Source organism: Vitis vinifera, chromosome 19 (genome assembly GCF_030704535.1).
Source record: "Vitis vinifera cultivar Pinot Noir 40024 chromosome 19, ASM3070453v1".
NCBI classification, from domain to species: domain Eukaryota; kingdom Viridiplantae; phylum Streptophyta; class Magnoliopsida; order Vitales; family Vitaceae; genus Vitis; species Vitis vinifera.
This window is the reverse complement of record NC_081823.1, coordinates 2228461-2246340: the sequence shown is the minus strand read 5'-3', so window position 1 is coordinate 2246340 and position 17880 is coordinate 2228461. Positions and strand designations below refer to the sequence as shown.

The following is a 17880-nucleotide window of genomic DNA, read 5'->3' as shown; positions in this document are numbered from 1 at the left end:
TAATAATTTTCTATTTTGAATTATTTCACATGTTTTCAAACTTCTCCTTTTAAAAGATATTTATTAAATTTAAGATTATTTTTATTAGATTTCCTTTTTCTTTCCCTTTTTATTAGTGACATGATTATCACAAGGTAGTCGATTCCACAGCCTCACCTCATGCCACTTACCACAAGAGGGTGGTAGGTCTTCTTTCATCATTGTATATTGCAATTTCATTTTATAATATAAAATATTTATAAATATTTTTTCTGTAATTTTATTTTATTGAATTTCAAGGAAAAATATCGATATAGAAGAAGTTTTATAGTCCTCACCTTTAGTTTGTAGGTGATATTGGGAAGGTATTTTAGAGTGTATTTGACAATGATTTTAAGAAGTATTTCTAGTCTTTGTAATACTTGAAAATTTTTATCTTTCAAGTATTAAAAAAGTTAAAAACATTTCCTAAAATCATTACCAAACTTACTTTAAGAGCCCGTTTGGTAGTGATTCTAGAAAGTACTTTTAATATTTCTAATACTTAAAAATTTTTATCATTCAAATGTTAAAAATATTAAAAATACTTTCTAAAATTATTTCCAAACACACTCTTATTTGAAAAACTACTATCTTTATTACTTAGAAATATGCTTTTCTACAACATTTTTTTCCTTTTTTTATAAAAAAAATGGAAAATCATCTCTACACTTTCTTCACACTTCATGACTTTAAACTAAAGTCTCAATTAGGAATTGAGTCTTTAATTTTTTTTGTTTTACTTCAAAATTTAATTTAAAATATTAAATTACAAATTATTATGGAAATTAAAAATATATACTTTAATAATAAAAATTAATATATTTAAGCATAAAAATCTCATATTACTTCAATAAAGATAAATTAATAAATATAATATAAATAAATATTTTATTTATCAATAAATTAATAATCTTAAAATAATAAAGTTATATGAAATTATATAATTTATTAATTTAAGATATTTAATTTATTGTATTTTTAAAATATAAAATTATATAATTTATTAATTTAAGTTATATCATATGTAATACTTGCTATAATTACGGAGGAGAGATTTTTGTTTTTTCACTATATAAATGTTTAATGGGTAATTTTGTGTGACTTTGATAAAACTATTAAAAATTATATTTTTTAGTAGATTTTTTCTAATTAATTTCATTAACTAATTTCAAAATGTATATTCAAGGTATATATATTGTGTAAAAATAGTAGCCTTTATTTTATTTTATTTTATTTTATGTTAAATTATAAATATATGCTTTAAAATAATAAAAAATCTATATACGGAAACTTAAGAATATACTATTATTTCAATAAAAATAAATTTGTCAAAATACAAATAAATTAATATCTTAAAAATACAACAAATTAAATATCTTAAATTAATAAATTATATAATTTTATATCTTATTTATATGTCATATATCTTATTATTTTAAGATTATTAATTTATTGATAAATAAAATATTCATTTATTATTATATTTATCAATTTATCTTTATTGAAGTAATATTAGATCTTTAATTTTAAATATATAAATTATTATTATTAAAGGATATATTTATTTCAATAATAATATGAAATTTAATATTTTTAATTAAATTTAAAAGTTAAAAAAAAAAAACTGAAGACTCAATTGCTAATTAAGGGTTTAGTTAAAAAATGAAGTCTCAATTAATAATCGAAAGACTTCAACTTAAATTTTGAAAAGAAAATAAAAATTATAATGCCATTCCTATGTGGAAGAAAGAGACTAATTTGAATATAAGTTTTGAAATGGAGTTAAAACTTATATTTCTTGACATGAATTGAGTTATTTTAGCACAAAACTCATTAGGTGGTATGAGATGTACATTTTTAAATCTCTCTCCTCTTTCGTTCATTGACCAGATAAACAACATTACAGAAAATGATAGATGCTAAAACATTTCCATCTCCAGGGGAAATCATTTATGATCCAAAAGTCCTTGCAATTGCCCAACAAAATTGTCAACATAATTGCTCAAAAAGCTTTGGCTCGTCAAGGCCTCCTTCTGTTGGAATTTTTATGTGTGGACTTACATAATTAATTTGATAATATCATAAATCAGTGTTAATTTATTTTTGCATTGTGGTCCATAATGGGATTGGACATATATTGTTGCTTGATTTTTTATGGGCTCACCCTAATTCACTTGACTGACCCATTAAGTCAAGTCATCCAACTAAAGTGTGTAATGTGCAATATATATATATATATATTTATTTGTATATATATATATATAGAGATGTGTTTGGATTTTTCGGTTGAACATCCTTTCTTCTCTTTGAGAGCTCTCCCGGCAAACACACTCACACACTCCACTTTGGACTGAATTTTGGGAGACAAGGGAAGAGTTCATTGATCGCTCATTCTCGGACCATCACGCACCCGAAAAGCAGATTATTGGATATCAAAGGGAGTAGAAATGGCTTCTCAAAGCATGAACCAAGGTAACGGACTGAATTTTGCTATTAAATGCATGCTTAATTGTCAACATGTGATTCTATGCAATTGAATTCTCATCAATTGGTATCAGAGCAAGCATGATTGACATTTGAGCTGCAATTTTCGGTTAATTTTTTGGTTTCCCGTTTCCTGTTGTGGAAGCAATTTTTTTGGAATTTTATTTCTCGTTTGATGTTGATTCTCTGTTTTCAAGCCCGATTGTTGTTGTAAACTTGTAGAGAATATTGTTTGGAGCAAAACCCATCAAATTTTGTGATTTTTGGAGCTCATTTGATGATATTTCGAAAATTAGGGCTTGTTTGGTTCTTGCTATTGTCCGTTTTTTGTGCAATTTTTTGGGTTTGGATTGAAAAATTGATGTTTGAGGATGGAAATCTATGTATTTTTGACGAAAAATGCGTGAAATTTTGGACGGAAATATATATTTTTTCTTCTCCAGAACCAGGCCGTGCTCAGCTGGAGGAGAAGATGAATAGTGATGTGATGACGTCATCATGACGTCATAAAAAAACTTTTTTTTGTTTGTTTGTTTGTTGCCTTGGTATTCTTGGATTGATTGTGCATATGCTAGAATTATTATGCATTTGTTAAATTTGACTTTATTGGGACAATTATTATTATTATTGTTCTTTATGGTATAATTTTTCCTTATATCGATAATGTTGTCCTATGTCAATTTTGTTAAATATTTCAATTTATTGAGGTAATGAAGCACACTTGTGTGATTGCCTATCGCAATTCCAAGTGTGTCAAATTGTGAAAATTAAGACATTTTGAATTTTATTCATGACAATTGTGAACATATATGTGGTTGCCTATCGTGACCCTATATGTGTCAAATTGTCTTTGCTGAGATAATTTAACTCCCACATTTAATCGTTTTATTATTGTGATTACTAAGATCCATACGTGTATTGTAATTGTCCTATCGATGATAACAATGCTTGGTAGGATGCTTAGATTGGTGAAGGAAATTAATTGTATATTATCAACCGTACTAATTTTTTTTGCCCTTTCGGTAATAAAATTAGTACATCTTGGTTGTAATATTTAATTAGTTGTCCTTACCGCTGTGGAATTTTTAAAATTCCAAGCTATTGCTAAATTGAGAAATTATGGAAATTAGCAAATGCATGATATTGTAATAACATGCATACTGTTGAATTTTGCTATTTTCCAGCTACCAGCAATCCTGGTATTTCTCTTCAATTGTCTGCCATCAAACCTCTTACTGGAAATAATTTTGAAGAATGGTTTGAGTCCTTTAACGTGCATATGACTCTGCAAAATCTGGACTTGGCTTTGAGGGTTGATGAGCCAAGTAAGCTCACTAATGTGAGCTCTGCAGATGAAAGATTATTTTATGAAAGATGGGAGCACTCCAACAGGAGTTGTTTGATGGTGATGAAATACACTATGGATAAATCTATCAAAGAATGCGGGCCAAAGACGGAAAGGGCCAAAGACTTCTTGGAATATGTGAAGGCCAATTATACCAAAGTTGATAAGGCTGAAATGGCAACTCATTTGAAGCTTCTCACAACTACTGTATATGATGGAGTTAGTGGGGTTAGGGATCATATCATCAAGCTAAGGCACTACTTCAACAAGGCAAATGAGATGAAAGTGGAGTTGGGTGAAAAATTTCTGAAATGGTTGATACTGGAGTCTCTTCCTGTTTCCTTTGATGCAGTGAAGTTGACTTACAATGCCTTGAAGGAAGAATGGACTCTGGAGGAGTTGATGTCCATTGTAGTGCAACATGAAGTCTCACTGAAGAAAAATGAGACTCACTCCCTTGCTCTTGTAACAAATCAAGCCAGTAATGTGATGAAAAAACCTCCACACAAGAATTTTGGAGGCTCTAAGCAGTTCAAGAGGAAAGGGAATTCAAATCAAGGAACCTCCAACACATCTGTTTCTTCTAATGCTGCAAAGAGTGAGAAATTCAAGGGGAAGTGCAACTTTTGCCATAAGATTGGCCACAAGCAAGTTGATTGCTTCAAATTTAAAAATTGGCTAGAGAAGAAAAAGAAAGGTGAAATTGTGGTTGTGGTTAATTTGAATGCAAACATGATTGAGACAAATATTGTTGATGTTCATGCCAATTCTTGGTGGTTAGATACTGGTGCCACTATTCATGTCACTAATTCTTTGTAGGAGATGACAAACAGAAGGAAGCTGTCAAAGCATGAAGAATGTGTGTATATGGGTGACGAAAGCAAAGTGAAAGTGGATTTTTTTGGCATGATAAAGCTGAAGTTGATCACAGAAAGTTTTTTGTTGTTACACATTGTGGCTTTTATACCCTCACTTAGGAGGAATCTGATTTCTGTATCTTCTTTGGATAGACATGGTTATTCTTTTCACTTTGGAGGTGGAAAAGTGGATATTTTTTGCAACTCAGTCTTAATTGGCAATGGTGTTTTGTTTGGAAATCTTTATAGTCTCAGTTTGCATCATGGTTTATTATGTGATTCATCCTCTGTTAATTCTGTTGTTGGTTGCAAGCGTGCTAGAATGAATTTGAGTTCTTCCATGTTGTGGCACAAACGCCTAGGTCATATTTCTAGGCAAAGATTAGAGAGATTGGTGAAAGATGGTGTGCTTTCTAATCTTGATTTCTCAGACTTCGAAACTTGTGTTGTTTGCCTAAAGGGGAAGATGACAGCAAAGACCAGAAAGGAGAAGATTGATAGGTGTGGAAGTACTTTAGACTTGATCCACACAGATATATGTGGTCCTTTGTCACCAACTGCTTTAGGGGGTTATAAATATTTCATCACTTTTATTGATGATTTCTCTAGATTTGGTTATGTTGAACTAATCCATGAGAAATCTGACTCACTGAATGTGTTCAAAGCCTTTAAGGCTAAGGTGGAGTTGCAGTTGGGAAAGCCCATTAAAGCTGTGAAGTCTGATAGAGGTGGCGAGTATTATGGGAGATATGATGAGACTGGACGGAATCCTGGACCATTTGCTAAGTTTCTGTTGGAATGTGGCATTGATGCGAAATATACATTGCCAGGCACTCCTCAACAGAATGGGGTTGCAGAAAGGAGGAATCGCACATTGTTAGATATGGTGAGGTGCATGTTGTCCAATTCCTCTTTACCAGAATTTCTATGGGGTGAAGCCTTAAGGACTATGGCATATATTTTGAATCAAGTGCCCAGTAAGTCTGTGCCTAAGACACCTTATGAGCTATGGTCAGGAAAGAAACCCGGCCTTCACCATTTCCATGTTTGGGGATGTAAGGCTGAGGTTAGGGCCTATAACCCACAGTCAAAGAAACTTGATCCTAAAACCATTAGTGGTTTCTTTGTTGGCTATTGCATTGGATCAAGGGGTTCCAGATTCTATTGTCCATCTCATACCACCAGGATCATTGAATCAGACAGGGCTGTATATTTTGAGGATGAAGTTAATGTTGATCCAAATTTTATGCCTCGTGAGATACCTTTTGGAGAAGAGCATGTTGTGATTCATTTTCCTACATCTCATGTTCTAAATATGGATGTTCCTATTGTCCAACAGCCAACCACTAATCAAGGAGAGCATGGTGATCAAGTGGAATCCGACCTTCCTGTAGATGATACAGTTGTTAATGAGGTTCCTTTGAGAAGATCACAGAGGGTTCGTAGGTCGGCTATTTCAGATGATTATATGGTTTATTTGCAGGAGCATGAGTATGATAGTTATGATGCTTTTGATCCAGTCACTTACCAAGAAGCAATTCATTGTCCTCAATTCATATCTTGGAAAGAAGCCATGGATGATGAAATGAATTCTATGTATATGAATGGTGTTTGGGACTTGGTTGAATTGCCTCATGGTTGTAAACCAGTTGGGTGCAAGTGGGTCTTTAAGACCAAACGTGATTCTAGTGGGAAAATAGAGAGATATAAAGCTAGACTTGTGGTTAAATGTTATAGTCAAAGAGAAGGAATTGATTTCAAAGAAACCTTCTCACCTGTGTCGACCAAGGACTCTTTTAGAATGATTATGGCCATAGTAGCTCATTTTGACTTGGAGCTACATCAGATGGATGTCAAGACAGCTTTCTTGAATGGTGATTTGGATGAGGAGGTGTATATGGAGCAACCTATTGGTTTTGTAGAAGTTGGAAAGGAAGATTTAGTTTGCAAGCTCAATAAGTCCATTTATGGTCTTAAATAGGCTTCGAGGCAGTGGTATCTGAAGTTTGATAAGATTATCACCCAAAATGGCTTTAAAGAAAATACAGTTGACAGATGCATATATTTGAGGGTCAGTGGGAGTAGTTACATATTTCTTGTTTTATATGTTGATGATATACTACTCGCATCAAATGATCCTGACTTGTTGATTGAGACAAAGCACATGTTGTCAACCCATTTTGACATGAAGGATCTTGGTGAGGCTTCTTATGTCTTGGGCATAAAGATTCTTCGTGATAGGGCTAATGGAGTGCTTAAATTGTCTCAAAGAGCATATATTGAAAGGATATTGAAGAGGTTCAATATGCACAACTGTAAATCTACTAAAGCGCCAATTGTGAAGGGTGATAAATTTTCAAAGGCTCAGTGTCCTCAAAATGATGATGAGAGAGAGGAAATGAAGACCATTCCTTATTCATCTGTGGTGGGCAGCCTTATGTATGCTCAAGTATGTACACGCCCTGATATTGCTTTTGTTGTGGGCATGTTGGGAAGGTACTTGAGCAATCCTGGGAGTCAACATTGGAAAGCAGCTAAGAAGGTCCTTAGGTATTTGCAAGGAACTAAGGACTTAATGTTGACATATCAGCGCACCAGCTTACTTGATGTAGTTGGGTTTTGTGATGCTGATTTTGCTGGCTGCATAGATGATAAGAAATCCACTACGGGCTATATTTTTATGATGGCAGGAGGAGCTGTATCTTGGAAAAGTGTCAAGCAGACACTTACAGCATCCTCAACTATGGAGGCAGAGTATGTGGCATGTTATGAGGCTTATTGTCATGCTATGTGGATGCGGAATTTTGTTTCAGCTTTAGGAGTTGTTGACTCCATTTCTAGACCGCTGAAATTATTTTGTGATAATTCCGCAGCTGTTGCTTTCTCCAAGAACACTAGGAGTATTTCTCGCTCCAAACATATTGATGTAAAGTTCTATTTTGTTAAGGAGAAAGTGGCAGAGTCTCTTATTGATATTGAACACATGTCCAAAAAAAGTATGTTGGCGGATCCATTAACAAAAGGCTTACCCATAATTGCGTTTCAGGAACATGTATCTCAAATGGGGTTGTTGGAAGCCTAGGTTGTATTAAGTTAGTGGGAGCCATTTTTTGGTATTGTAATACTATGTTATTGTTGAAAGGATTGCTATTATTGTACATTTCCCTATGAATCAAGCAATGAAACATATATGATTGCTTTTGATTATTTATTTCTGATGAGATTCTATGGGACATTGATTTATGATTATGTATATGTTGTGATGTTTGATTATGTAGTCCAAGTGGGAGAATTGTTGGAATTTTTATGTGTGGACTTACATAATTAATTTGATAATATCATAAATCAGTATTAATTTATTTTTGCATTGTGGTCCATAATGGGACTGGATACATATTGTTGCTTGATTTTTTATGGGCTCACCCTAATTCACTTGACTGGCCCATTAAGTCAAGTCATCCAACTAAAGTGTGTAATGTGCAATATATATATATATATATATATATATATATATATATATATATATATATATTTATTTATTTATTTATTTATTTGTATATATATATATATATATAGAGATGTGTTTGCATTTTTCGATTGAGCATCCTTTCTTTTCTTTGAGAGCTCTCCCGGCAAACACACTCACACACTCCACTTTGGACTGAATTTTGGGAGACAAGGGAAGAGTTCATTGATCGCTCATTCTCGGACCATCACGCACCCGGAAAGCAGATTATTGGATATCAAAGGGAGTAGAAATGACTTCTCAAAGCATGAACCAAGGTAACGGACTGAATTTTGCTATTAAATGCATGCTTAATTGTCAACATGTATTCTATGCAATTGAATTCTCATCACCTTCCACTTAGCATGGTTCTTCTTCACCAGACCACCCACCTCACTGTTTTCATCCATCACCGATTTAATGGCATCGCACAAGCTTTCCTTTGAAAACAACCCATTTTCTTCCCTCTCAACCTCCACTGCAACTTTAAGCTCTTCAGCCAATAGCCTGCTGTTCAATATTTGATCAGCTAGTTCCGGTACCAGCACTATTTGAGGGTCGCTGGTCAAGGACTCCCACATTGATCCATAGCCACAGTGGCTCACAAAACACCCCACTGATGGGTGGCTCAGTACTGACGGCTGCTGCACCCACCACCCTCCATGAACCAATCCCCTCCCTCCAACCCTCTCTTGGAACCCCTCGGGTAAGGCCTCTTCAATGGTGGCAACTCCTGTCCGTGGTTTTACAGCTGCGAAGAATGGCAGGCCTGTTAGCTCTAACCCCAGGAGTAGTTCTTGGAACTGGTCCTTTTCATGGACATTTTGGCTTCCAAATGCACAGAATATAACTGAACCAGGCTTGAACCCACCCAGCCACTGCGCCCACCGATCCTCCAATGGCTCCACTGAAGGTTTGGGTAGTACTGGGCCAGTTAGGAACACTGGTTTTCCATACTGGCTTCCAATGTAGTCACAAATGGGTCCATCGGTTTCTTGACATGTTCTTATAGAGATTGCATCACCGCGTGCCCGGGCAGTGGTGACGCGCTGCTGGAAGGTGATGCCTTCTCCATATGGTGCAAACATGAAGTCCATCAACCGAGCCTCATGTGGGCGGAGCACAACCGTTGAGGAGGGGTAACCAGGGGGCGGCACATCTGTCAATTGCCTGCAGTCTTTGCTACCTTGTTGAGCTGGGATAGGTATGTGGGCAACGGCTGCTGCACAAACTGCACTGTAGTATATGGACTTAATCCCTAGTTGGGATGCCAAAGCAGGTGCCCAATAGGCAAAATCGTAGAACAAAAGATGAGGATTCAAAGTACGTAGAGCTGCTTCAACTTGGTCCCTGGTGCGGTCCAGGGCAGTGGCGAGAAGGTAAGTCAAGGAAACGGGGATATCAGAGGCAGTTTCAGTCCCCGGAGGAAGGCCATCGACATGAGGGACGATGAGGGGATGGAAAGTGATGAGAGCCGGATGAAAATTCAAGTGTTGTAGCTTAGATTGAGCCTTTCTGGGCAAAATGAAGGTGATCTTGTGGCCTCTTCCAGCAAGCTCGTTGGAGAGATTGAGGTAAGGAATCATATGGCCGAAAGCAAACCATGGGAACATGGCTATATGCAATTTCGGGCTCTTGGCCATGACCCCCTTTTTTTAATACAAACTGAAATTGGATGGAGGAATGGGTTTAGGTGTACTGGGAGTTTGGTTTCAATTTATAGAAACATCCCCCGGGGAAGGGTTGAAGAGTTGAAGAGAGTACTTTTTAGTAATAATTGATAATTCATTTATTTGTAATTTGATGTCATAAAAACTTATTATGTGTTTGTTTATATTCTTACATCACATTTTGATATCTAAAAGAAAACATATTGGATTAGAGTAAAGAAATGATACTTCAAAATGTATAATTGGCACCGCTTAATTAAATAGTGTCTTCTCGATACGCACCAAAAAACACACGACCCACCTAAATAATGAACTTTTAGCCGTGTTCATGCAAATATTTAGATGCATTATTTATTCATTCCATGGTTCCTTTCTGTCACATCACATGACATGACATGAGATGACAAATTATTAGATATTCCCAATAATGGAAGGGCCACTGCCACTGCCACTAGCTCGTGATGATGATTGTCTTGTGAGCCACAATTTTTTGAACACACAAATGTCAACTACCGTTCTTCTATTTTTGTGGTACCATAGGCCTTATCCACTTATCTCTATCGGCTTCTTTTTTTTTTTTTTTTTTAACTTGTACAGCTATTTTAAAAAATGATTCTTAAAAATTGGCACTTTAATTTTTTTTATTTATAAATATTGTAATTAAAAAATTATTGATAAATCTTTGTAATTTTGATCACTTTGAAAAGTATTTGTTAAAGAGACATCTTTCATATTTTTCATATCAATGATATATGTTTAAAAAAAAATTTTGAATTTACACTAAAGTTGTTTTTTCAAGAGATATATTCCATAATTTTATAAAATTGAATTTATAATAAAAATGTCTTTTCAAAAGATACTTTTTTATAATTTTTTTATTAATCATATACGTTAAAAAAAATTGAATTTATACTAAAGAAATATTTTTTTCTATAATACCATAAAATCATATTTATACTAAAGATGTCTTTTAAAAAGACATCTTCCATATTTTCATATCAGTCACACAATAAAAAATAAATAAAATTAAATTTACATTGAATGCATCTCTACAATTCCACAAAATCGAATTTATACTAAATATGTCTTTTGAAGATACATTTTTTATAATTTTTATATTAGTCACTTATCGAAAAAATTAAATTTATATTAAAAATGTCTTGATGATTATAACTATGCAGTAACTATTTGCATCTCTCTTCTCTTATATTAATTTTTAACATAGTGGATTTCTATATCCTTTACACCTAGTTTTTCCCTTTTAACGTTTTCCATGTAAATCAATATCTTCTTATCATATTTAATTATTTATTATTTATTATTTATTATTTATTTTTGTTATTTCATAATAATATATATAACCATTTATATGCGTTTTAAAGTTTGAAAGAACTCTACTCCCCAATTAGAAAGGATATATTGTAAGATTGGTGATGAATTTTTAATAAATTATTTTTCATTGTATAAATAAATGATTTGTGCAAGTTGATGAAAGTGATTTAAAGATGTGGAAAATGAGTCGGCGAGGAAAAGATTTTTCTCAAGACCTATAGTTATTGCAAATCTTTTCATTGATCACTATATAGGTAATATAATACAATATAAACTATCTAATCACTTCTCTCATGACCATCTATTTGACATATATTTGGTACATAAATATATATATAACAAAAGTAACCAAGCTCAAAGATTTGAAAAAGGTGCAATAAAAAATTTTAAAAAATAAAATAATCAATCAAATTAATTTAATTCCTCCAAATCGATCAAATAGATTTGATTTTCAACGAAGATAGGTGGATTAGGTTTCAAAAATCTTGGAGCAGATCGATTCGCTTTTTGATCTCTCTCATCAATAAAAGTTAGATTAAACCAATATTTTAAAACAAATGTAATTTTAATTAATTTTGAAAATAAAATAAACTTAACGTTTACTATGATTATTTAAATTAAATTAAATCAATCTTAAATAAATTTGGTTTGATTTGATTTTTCTTCGTCATTAGAAGATCGATTTGGGTTTTTGTTTAAGTATGAATTAAATATGTCAATTCGATCAATTTTTTTTCAAAAAATTAATTGATTCACACCTTTTTAAACTAATAAATTTGATAATATGTAGTTTTATTTTATTTAATATAAATATCAATTGATTGAATTCAAAAAATTAATTGATTCACACCTTTTTAAACTAATAAATTTGATAATAGGTAGTTTTATTTTATTTAATATAAATATAAATTGATTAGAATAGTGAATCAACCGTAGCAAAAAAAATTCACAAAGTCATAGCATTCAAATATTACAAAGTGTAGGGCACAATCTCAAGGATTCTTTCCCTACACTGCTTAGTCTAGTTATCTTTAGAGATTGAAATGGCTCTGCACAATAAAGATGCTAAAACATTTTTCAATAAACACTGCCATTTCCATCTCTAGAAATCACTTGAGATCTAAAAGTTGGCGAACAAAATTATCAATGTAATTGCTCATAAAGCCTTGGCTCATCAGGGTCTCTTTCCACTTTGCATGATTCTTCTTCACCAAACAACCCACCTCACCCTCTTCATCCATTACTGACTTAATTGCTTTGCACAAACCCTCCTTTGAAACCCACCCATTTTCTTCCTTCTCAACCTCCACTGCAACCTTAAGCTCTTCAGCCAATAGCCTAGCGTTGAAGGTTTGGTCAAAAAGCTCTGGTACCAGCACTATCTGGGGGTCACTCATCAAGGACTCCCACATTGATCCAAAGCCACAGTGGCTCACAAAACACCCCACTGATGGATGGCTCAGGATTGAGGGCTGCGGCACCCACCCTCCATAAACCACTCCTCTCCCTCCAACCCTCTCTTGGAACCCCTCCGGCAAGGCCTCTTCAATGGTTGCAGCTCCTAATGGTGGTTTTAGAGCTGCTAGGAACGGCAGGCCTGTTAGCTCAAACCCCAGGAGTAATTCTTGGAACTGGTCCTTTCCGGGGAAATTTTGGCTCCCAAATGCACAGAAGATTACTGAACCAGGCTTGAACCCACTTAGCCACTGAGCCCACCTGTCCTCCGGTGCCAACGGTGAAGGTTCAACCAAAACGGGGCCCGTTACAAACACTGGTTTTCCAAACCGTCTTTCTATGTAGTCACAAAATGGTCCTTCGATTTCTTGGCATGTTCTTATAGAGACTACATCACAGAGTTTGATGGCGGCGGTGAGGCGCTCGTGGAAGGTGATGTCTTCCCCAAATGGAAATAACAAGAATTGAAGCAAACGAGCTTCATGGGGGCGGAGCACCACCGTTGAGGAGGGGTAACCAGGAGGAGGCCCAGTTGGAATTGGCCGGCTTTTGCTAATTTGTTGATCCAGGACAAGGCAGTAGGAAAAGGCTGATGCAGAAACTGCACTGTAGAATATTGACTTCATACCTAATTTGGATGCCAAAGGGGGAGCCCAATAGGCCGCATCATAGAACAAAAAGTCCGGCTTCAAGGCACGTAGGGCTGCTTCAACTTGGTCAGTCTAGTGGTGCGGTCCATGGCGGCGGCGAGAAGGTGATGCAAGGAGATGGGCACATCGGAAGCAGTTTCAGCGCTGGGAGGGAGGCCATCAACATGGGGGATGGTGAGGGGATGGAAAGAGATGAGAGTAGGATGAAGATTCAAGTGCTGTAGCTGAGATTGAACCTTTTTGGGCAAGATGAAGGTGATGCTGTGGCCTCTTTCAGCGAGCTCGTTGGAGAGATGGAGGTAGGGAATCATATGACCAAAAGCAAACCATGGGTACATGGCTATATGCAATTTTGGGCTCCTGGCCATTGCCATTTTCCCTTTTTCTTGGTTGCTTTATCACCATGGAATCATGGATTTTGGTTACAATTTATAGGGAGGCGCATCTCATTTCCAATGGGTTTGGATGGAGAAAAATATGACCGAGAAACAAAAAATAATTATTAGGGTATTAAAATGCGAAAAATATGATGTAAATATTAAGAACGTAATTGACATATATAAAATATATAGACATGTTTTTTTATTTTTTTAAATTGAAACTACTCTAATTTAATTAAGTCAAAACTTGAGACATGGAATAGATGAGAGCACAATCATATGAGATGATGGTATAATAAAACAAAATTAAGATATTAAAACATAAAATTAAAGTACAAAGACAAAGGAAAAACGTGTGTAACAATAAGAATAAGGGTGTGTAACAATAAGAAGGTATAAAACAATAAAACCAGGCCAAAATTACAAAATAATAAGATTTTAGTGCAAATTAATGAACTAAAATTATTTTGGTGGATAGCAAAGATTCCTTATCATATTGAGATGACACTTGCTTGAATTGAGCCTGTAATTATATATATTTCATAGGGATTTATATATTTTTTAAAAGAAAAAAAGTTGTTAACATCCCATCCTTTCCTATATGAGTAAGGAAAAATATTTCAATTCTATTAGACCCACTTTTATCTTCCTTCATTTGTGCCTATCATTGTAAGAAAAACCAAAATAAAAATAAAAATTGTTACTTCAAAAACATTAATAATGAATCAAGAAATGATATGATGATTCTAAATTTTCAATCTGATCATATCGTATCAAAGCATAACTTTTAGAACCAAATGTATGTCTAATCACTTGTTTGACCCTATTTTCTATATCTTTCCTAAACATCTATTGCAATATGAAATAATAATAATAATAATAACAAGTTAGCTAAATAAATGCTAGTAAATAAATTATTAAAACATAACAATTTTGTAATTATCTTACTATTGCTTCCTAGAGTTCCAAAAGTGAACAAACTATCTCCAATCATCTTGATACTTTTGGAGGTTTATATTGCAGTCTCTCCTTAGTAGTATCATATGACTCATAGTATTTAGCTTTCAACTTGCTCTTATAACTTCTATACTTGTCTCCAAAGTACTTCAATATATATGACTTATGTTTTTCATCAACATGATATTTTTTTTATATTTCATTGAAATATTAGATATAAATTAAAAACTATTTTTTGATATTTTGTAAAATAAAAGTTTATTTGAAAATTTAAAATGTTTTTAACCCATTTTTAATATTTTTAAATATGTTTTAAAAATAATTTTTATATATAGTGTTTTATTTTTAATCATTTTACATGTTTGTATAATTATTTTTCAAAGTAACCATAAAAAAACAAGTGAAAATAACAAAAAATAACTAAAAAAATATTTTCTTAAAACACTCTATATCTTAAAAACAGAAAATAAAAAATAGTTTTTAATTGTCAAATATATTTTTTTGGTTTTTTATTATAGAAAATAGAATTTATTTTTTTAAATTGCCAAATAGGCTTTTAATTTTTAATGAGATTTATAAATTTCAGGATTAAATTCAAAACTCCAATAATAATGATTATATGTTTGAATTTTAGTTATATAAAAGTTGAATAGGGGAATAAAAAATGATTAAAAGTAAACCTATAATATGTTACTTTTATCTATGATTAGTGAACTTTTACCTCATAAAAAAGGAAACTTATAATATATTAAAATATTTGTATTGACACCTATAGAATTTCAAATTTTGAACATTAAATATGAATGATGAGATCTAGACACTCGAGTAAGAATACAAACAAATAAATAAAATCAAAATATAAAGATACAAACAAATTGATCTAAGATACAAAAATGATACTTCAAAAAAAATCATACATTAATGTATTGTATTGGTATCCACAAAACTTCAAATTAGAATTGTTGAATATAAATGATGAGACCCAAATCATCAAATCAGAATACAAACAAATAAATCAAAGTATAAAGGTATAAATAAATTAAATTATGATACAAAAAATAGACTTAAAAATACATATGTAACACCACCTAATTGTTAAAACACATTTTAATGCCTAGGTTTTTGAATAGAGCTAAATTTTTGTACTGTGGTTGCAACGTAACATAAATAGTACACTTTTTGCCATGGTCCAAACACAAGAGGAGCTGTAAAGTGTAAAGAACGCAGTCTACATGAAAGCTATGCTGTACGCTTTTTACACCTTTACCTTTCCCTACCCGGCCGGAGTCTCTCTTCCATAATAATGGAAGTGCAGCTACCAGTCTACCACTAGATAATGGCAATGATTATTGACATGAGGGCCACACTTTTTAGTAGATGAATTCACGAATGGGAACTGCCATTCTTCCATTTAAGGGCATTGCTTTATTTTTTCCTTTTCTTGCTACACAGTCCTCCAAAGCTTTTGACTCTCTGGGTCGAAATCTGCACCTTGTAAGTATCATTTGGGGTTTTTCCTTTGGTTGATTTTATTGGAACTATATATAAATATTTACTGGCTTCATATGTTAAATGCCTTCGTTAAATACTCCATTGTGTTTGTATGTCACAATTTTTGGTCATTGGTTCCCTTATGGAGTGCAAATGCTTCACTGCCTGTTTGTTTCCCAGGAATTGCATCTTTGAGTCAAATGGATCATAAGCTTAGCTTTTTCATAGTTTTTATTTTTCAGCTGGTAGTATTTTTCTTCATTTGAGATTTAAGTTCATGACAGTATATCATCTTAATGTACTTGAATTGGTTTTCCTTTTTTGCCTTTGCTTTGTTTCATATCTGTAAAATAATTTCATTTCAGGTGATCAATGTATCCATCTGTTTTCTTTTTCTTCTTCCAAGAACATGATTGAGGTTGAGGGAAAACTTTTGGTTCATTTATATTGTTGTGAAAAATGCGCTAAGAATTCGGCAGCACACGGTTGATTAGAATTCATTAGAATTTCTTGTATTTGAAGACTGACTTCAAGTCTTTCTCTGGTTCTCCTGATTTTAGTTTAGAAACTTTGGTCTTCCTCCACTTTTTCTAATAAATGGGCCTGCTGACTCTTCATTCAGCAGTTCTGTTATCATTAATGTTGGGGTACAACAATGCCGCTCTTAAGATGATGTTGAATAATGGTTCTTATAATAGGCTCGTGGGGTGATGTTGAATGTTATAAAAGGTTTGACCTACCTTTACTAGACTCCAATTGGTTTTGAGATGAGATGGTCAAAACCTGATCCAACAAGTAAAAGCGCATTTAGGTTAACAAGTCTATACTATCTATGTTCTCCCTAGGAATAATACTATATCTCAATGTGCCCACCTTTCCAATGGTGTCAGTGAAGGCTCAGGCAAGACTGGACCTGTTAGGAACACTGGCTTTGCATACTGACTTGCAGCATAGTCACAAAAGGGTCCTTCAATTTCTTGACATATTCTTATAGAGACTGCATTGCAGTGTTTCATGGCAGTGATAATGCACTCGTGGAAGGTGAGACGTTCCCCAAATGATGCTGATATGAAGTGCAATAACCGAGCTTCATGGGGTCTGAACACCTCCTTTGAGGAGGGGTAACCAGGGGTGGCTCAGCTGTGATAGGCCCTGTCTCTGCTAACTGCAAGTTGGGACAAGGTTGAGGTCAATGGCTGGTGTGTTGAGGGCTCGCGTCCCTGGTGATCCACGTGGTTGCCCAATGGATGGACGCATGATCTCAACCAATATAGGTTCTTGATTCAGTCGTTCCACTTGCAAAAGGCGTCCGGACGGGGTGTCCGGATGCACCCTCCGATGGTTTTGTTAGCCATGGTCAGAGAGAGAGAGATAAATCAGTTGACCTTTTATTAGGTTTAGCAAGCTTACCTTCCTCTTTGTGTGAAGGTTGATATATATAGTATCAGAAGCTTTGATTCCCTCTTTAATGGTGGGGAGATATTTTGTGTTGTCATGATGACACTAGGTGGTGGCAGGGCCATCATCACCCTACGGGCAGTTTGACAGAGATCGTGGTAGGTGATGCGACTGTCAGAGATCGTGGTAGGTGATCATGTGAAATGATCGTGGGAAATGACTTGTTGTCACTTCATCTTATCCCTTCACTCTGCAGGTGGCGGACGTGGGTCATGACAGACTGTTTGTGATAACGTGTAAGACTTGCTTACTTCAGTCAATGACCCGAACAATTA

At 33.9% G+C, this 17880-nt stretch overlaps 2 protein-coding genes across 2 annotated transcripts; both read right to left on the bottom strand.

Annotated features, from left to right (window-relative positions):
- Positions 1-8523: 8523 nt before the first annotated feature.
- Positions 8524-9924, bottom strand: LOC100267548 (UDP-glycosyltransferase 79B9). Its single transcript, XM_003634592.4, has one exon. It carries the CDS (start codon positions 9853-9855, stop codon positions 8524-8526), a length of 1332 nt encoding a protein of 443 aa, XP_003634640.3. The 5' UTR covers positions 9856-9924.
- Positions 9925-12147: 2223 nt separating this feature from the next.
- On the bottom strand, positions 12148-13714 carry LOC100257275 (UDP-glycosyltransferase 79B9). The gene is given in 2 exon segments (XM_019217183.2): positions 12148-13385; positions 13388-13714. Coding segments are annotated over 2 exon segments (1368 nt in total). The 5' UTR covers positions 13694-13714; the 3' UTR covers positions 12148-12323.
- Positions 13715-17880: the final 4166 nt, after the last annotated feature.

What these genes read in the sequence shown, in the direction of transcription:
- LOC100267548 (XM_003634592.4), bottom strand. Translation starts at nt 9,855, where the DNA reads ATGGCCAAGAGCCCGAAATTGCATATAGCCATGTTCCCATGGTTTGCT.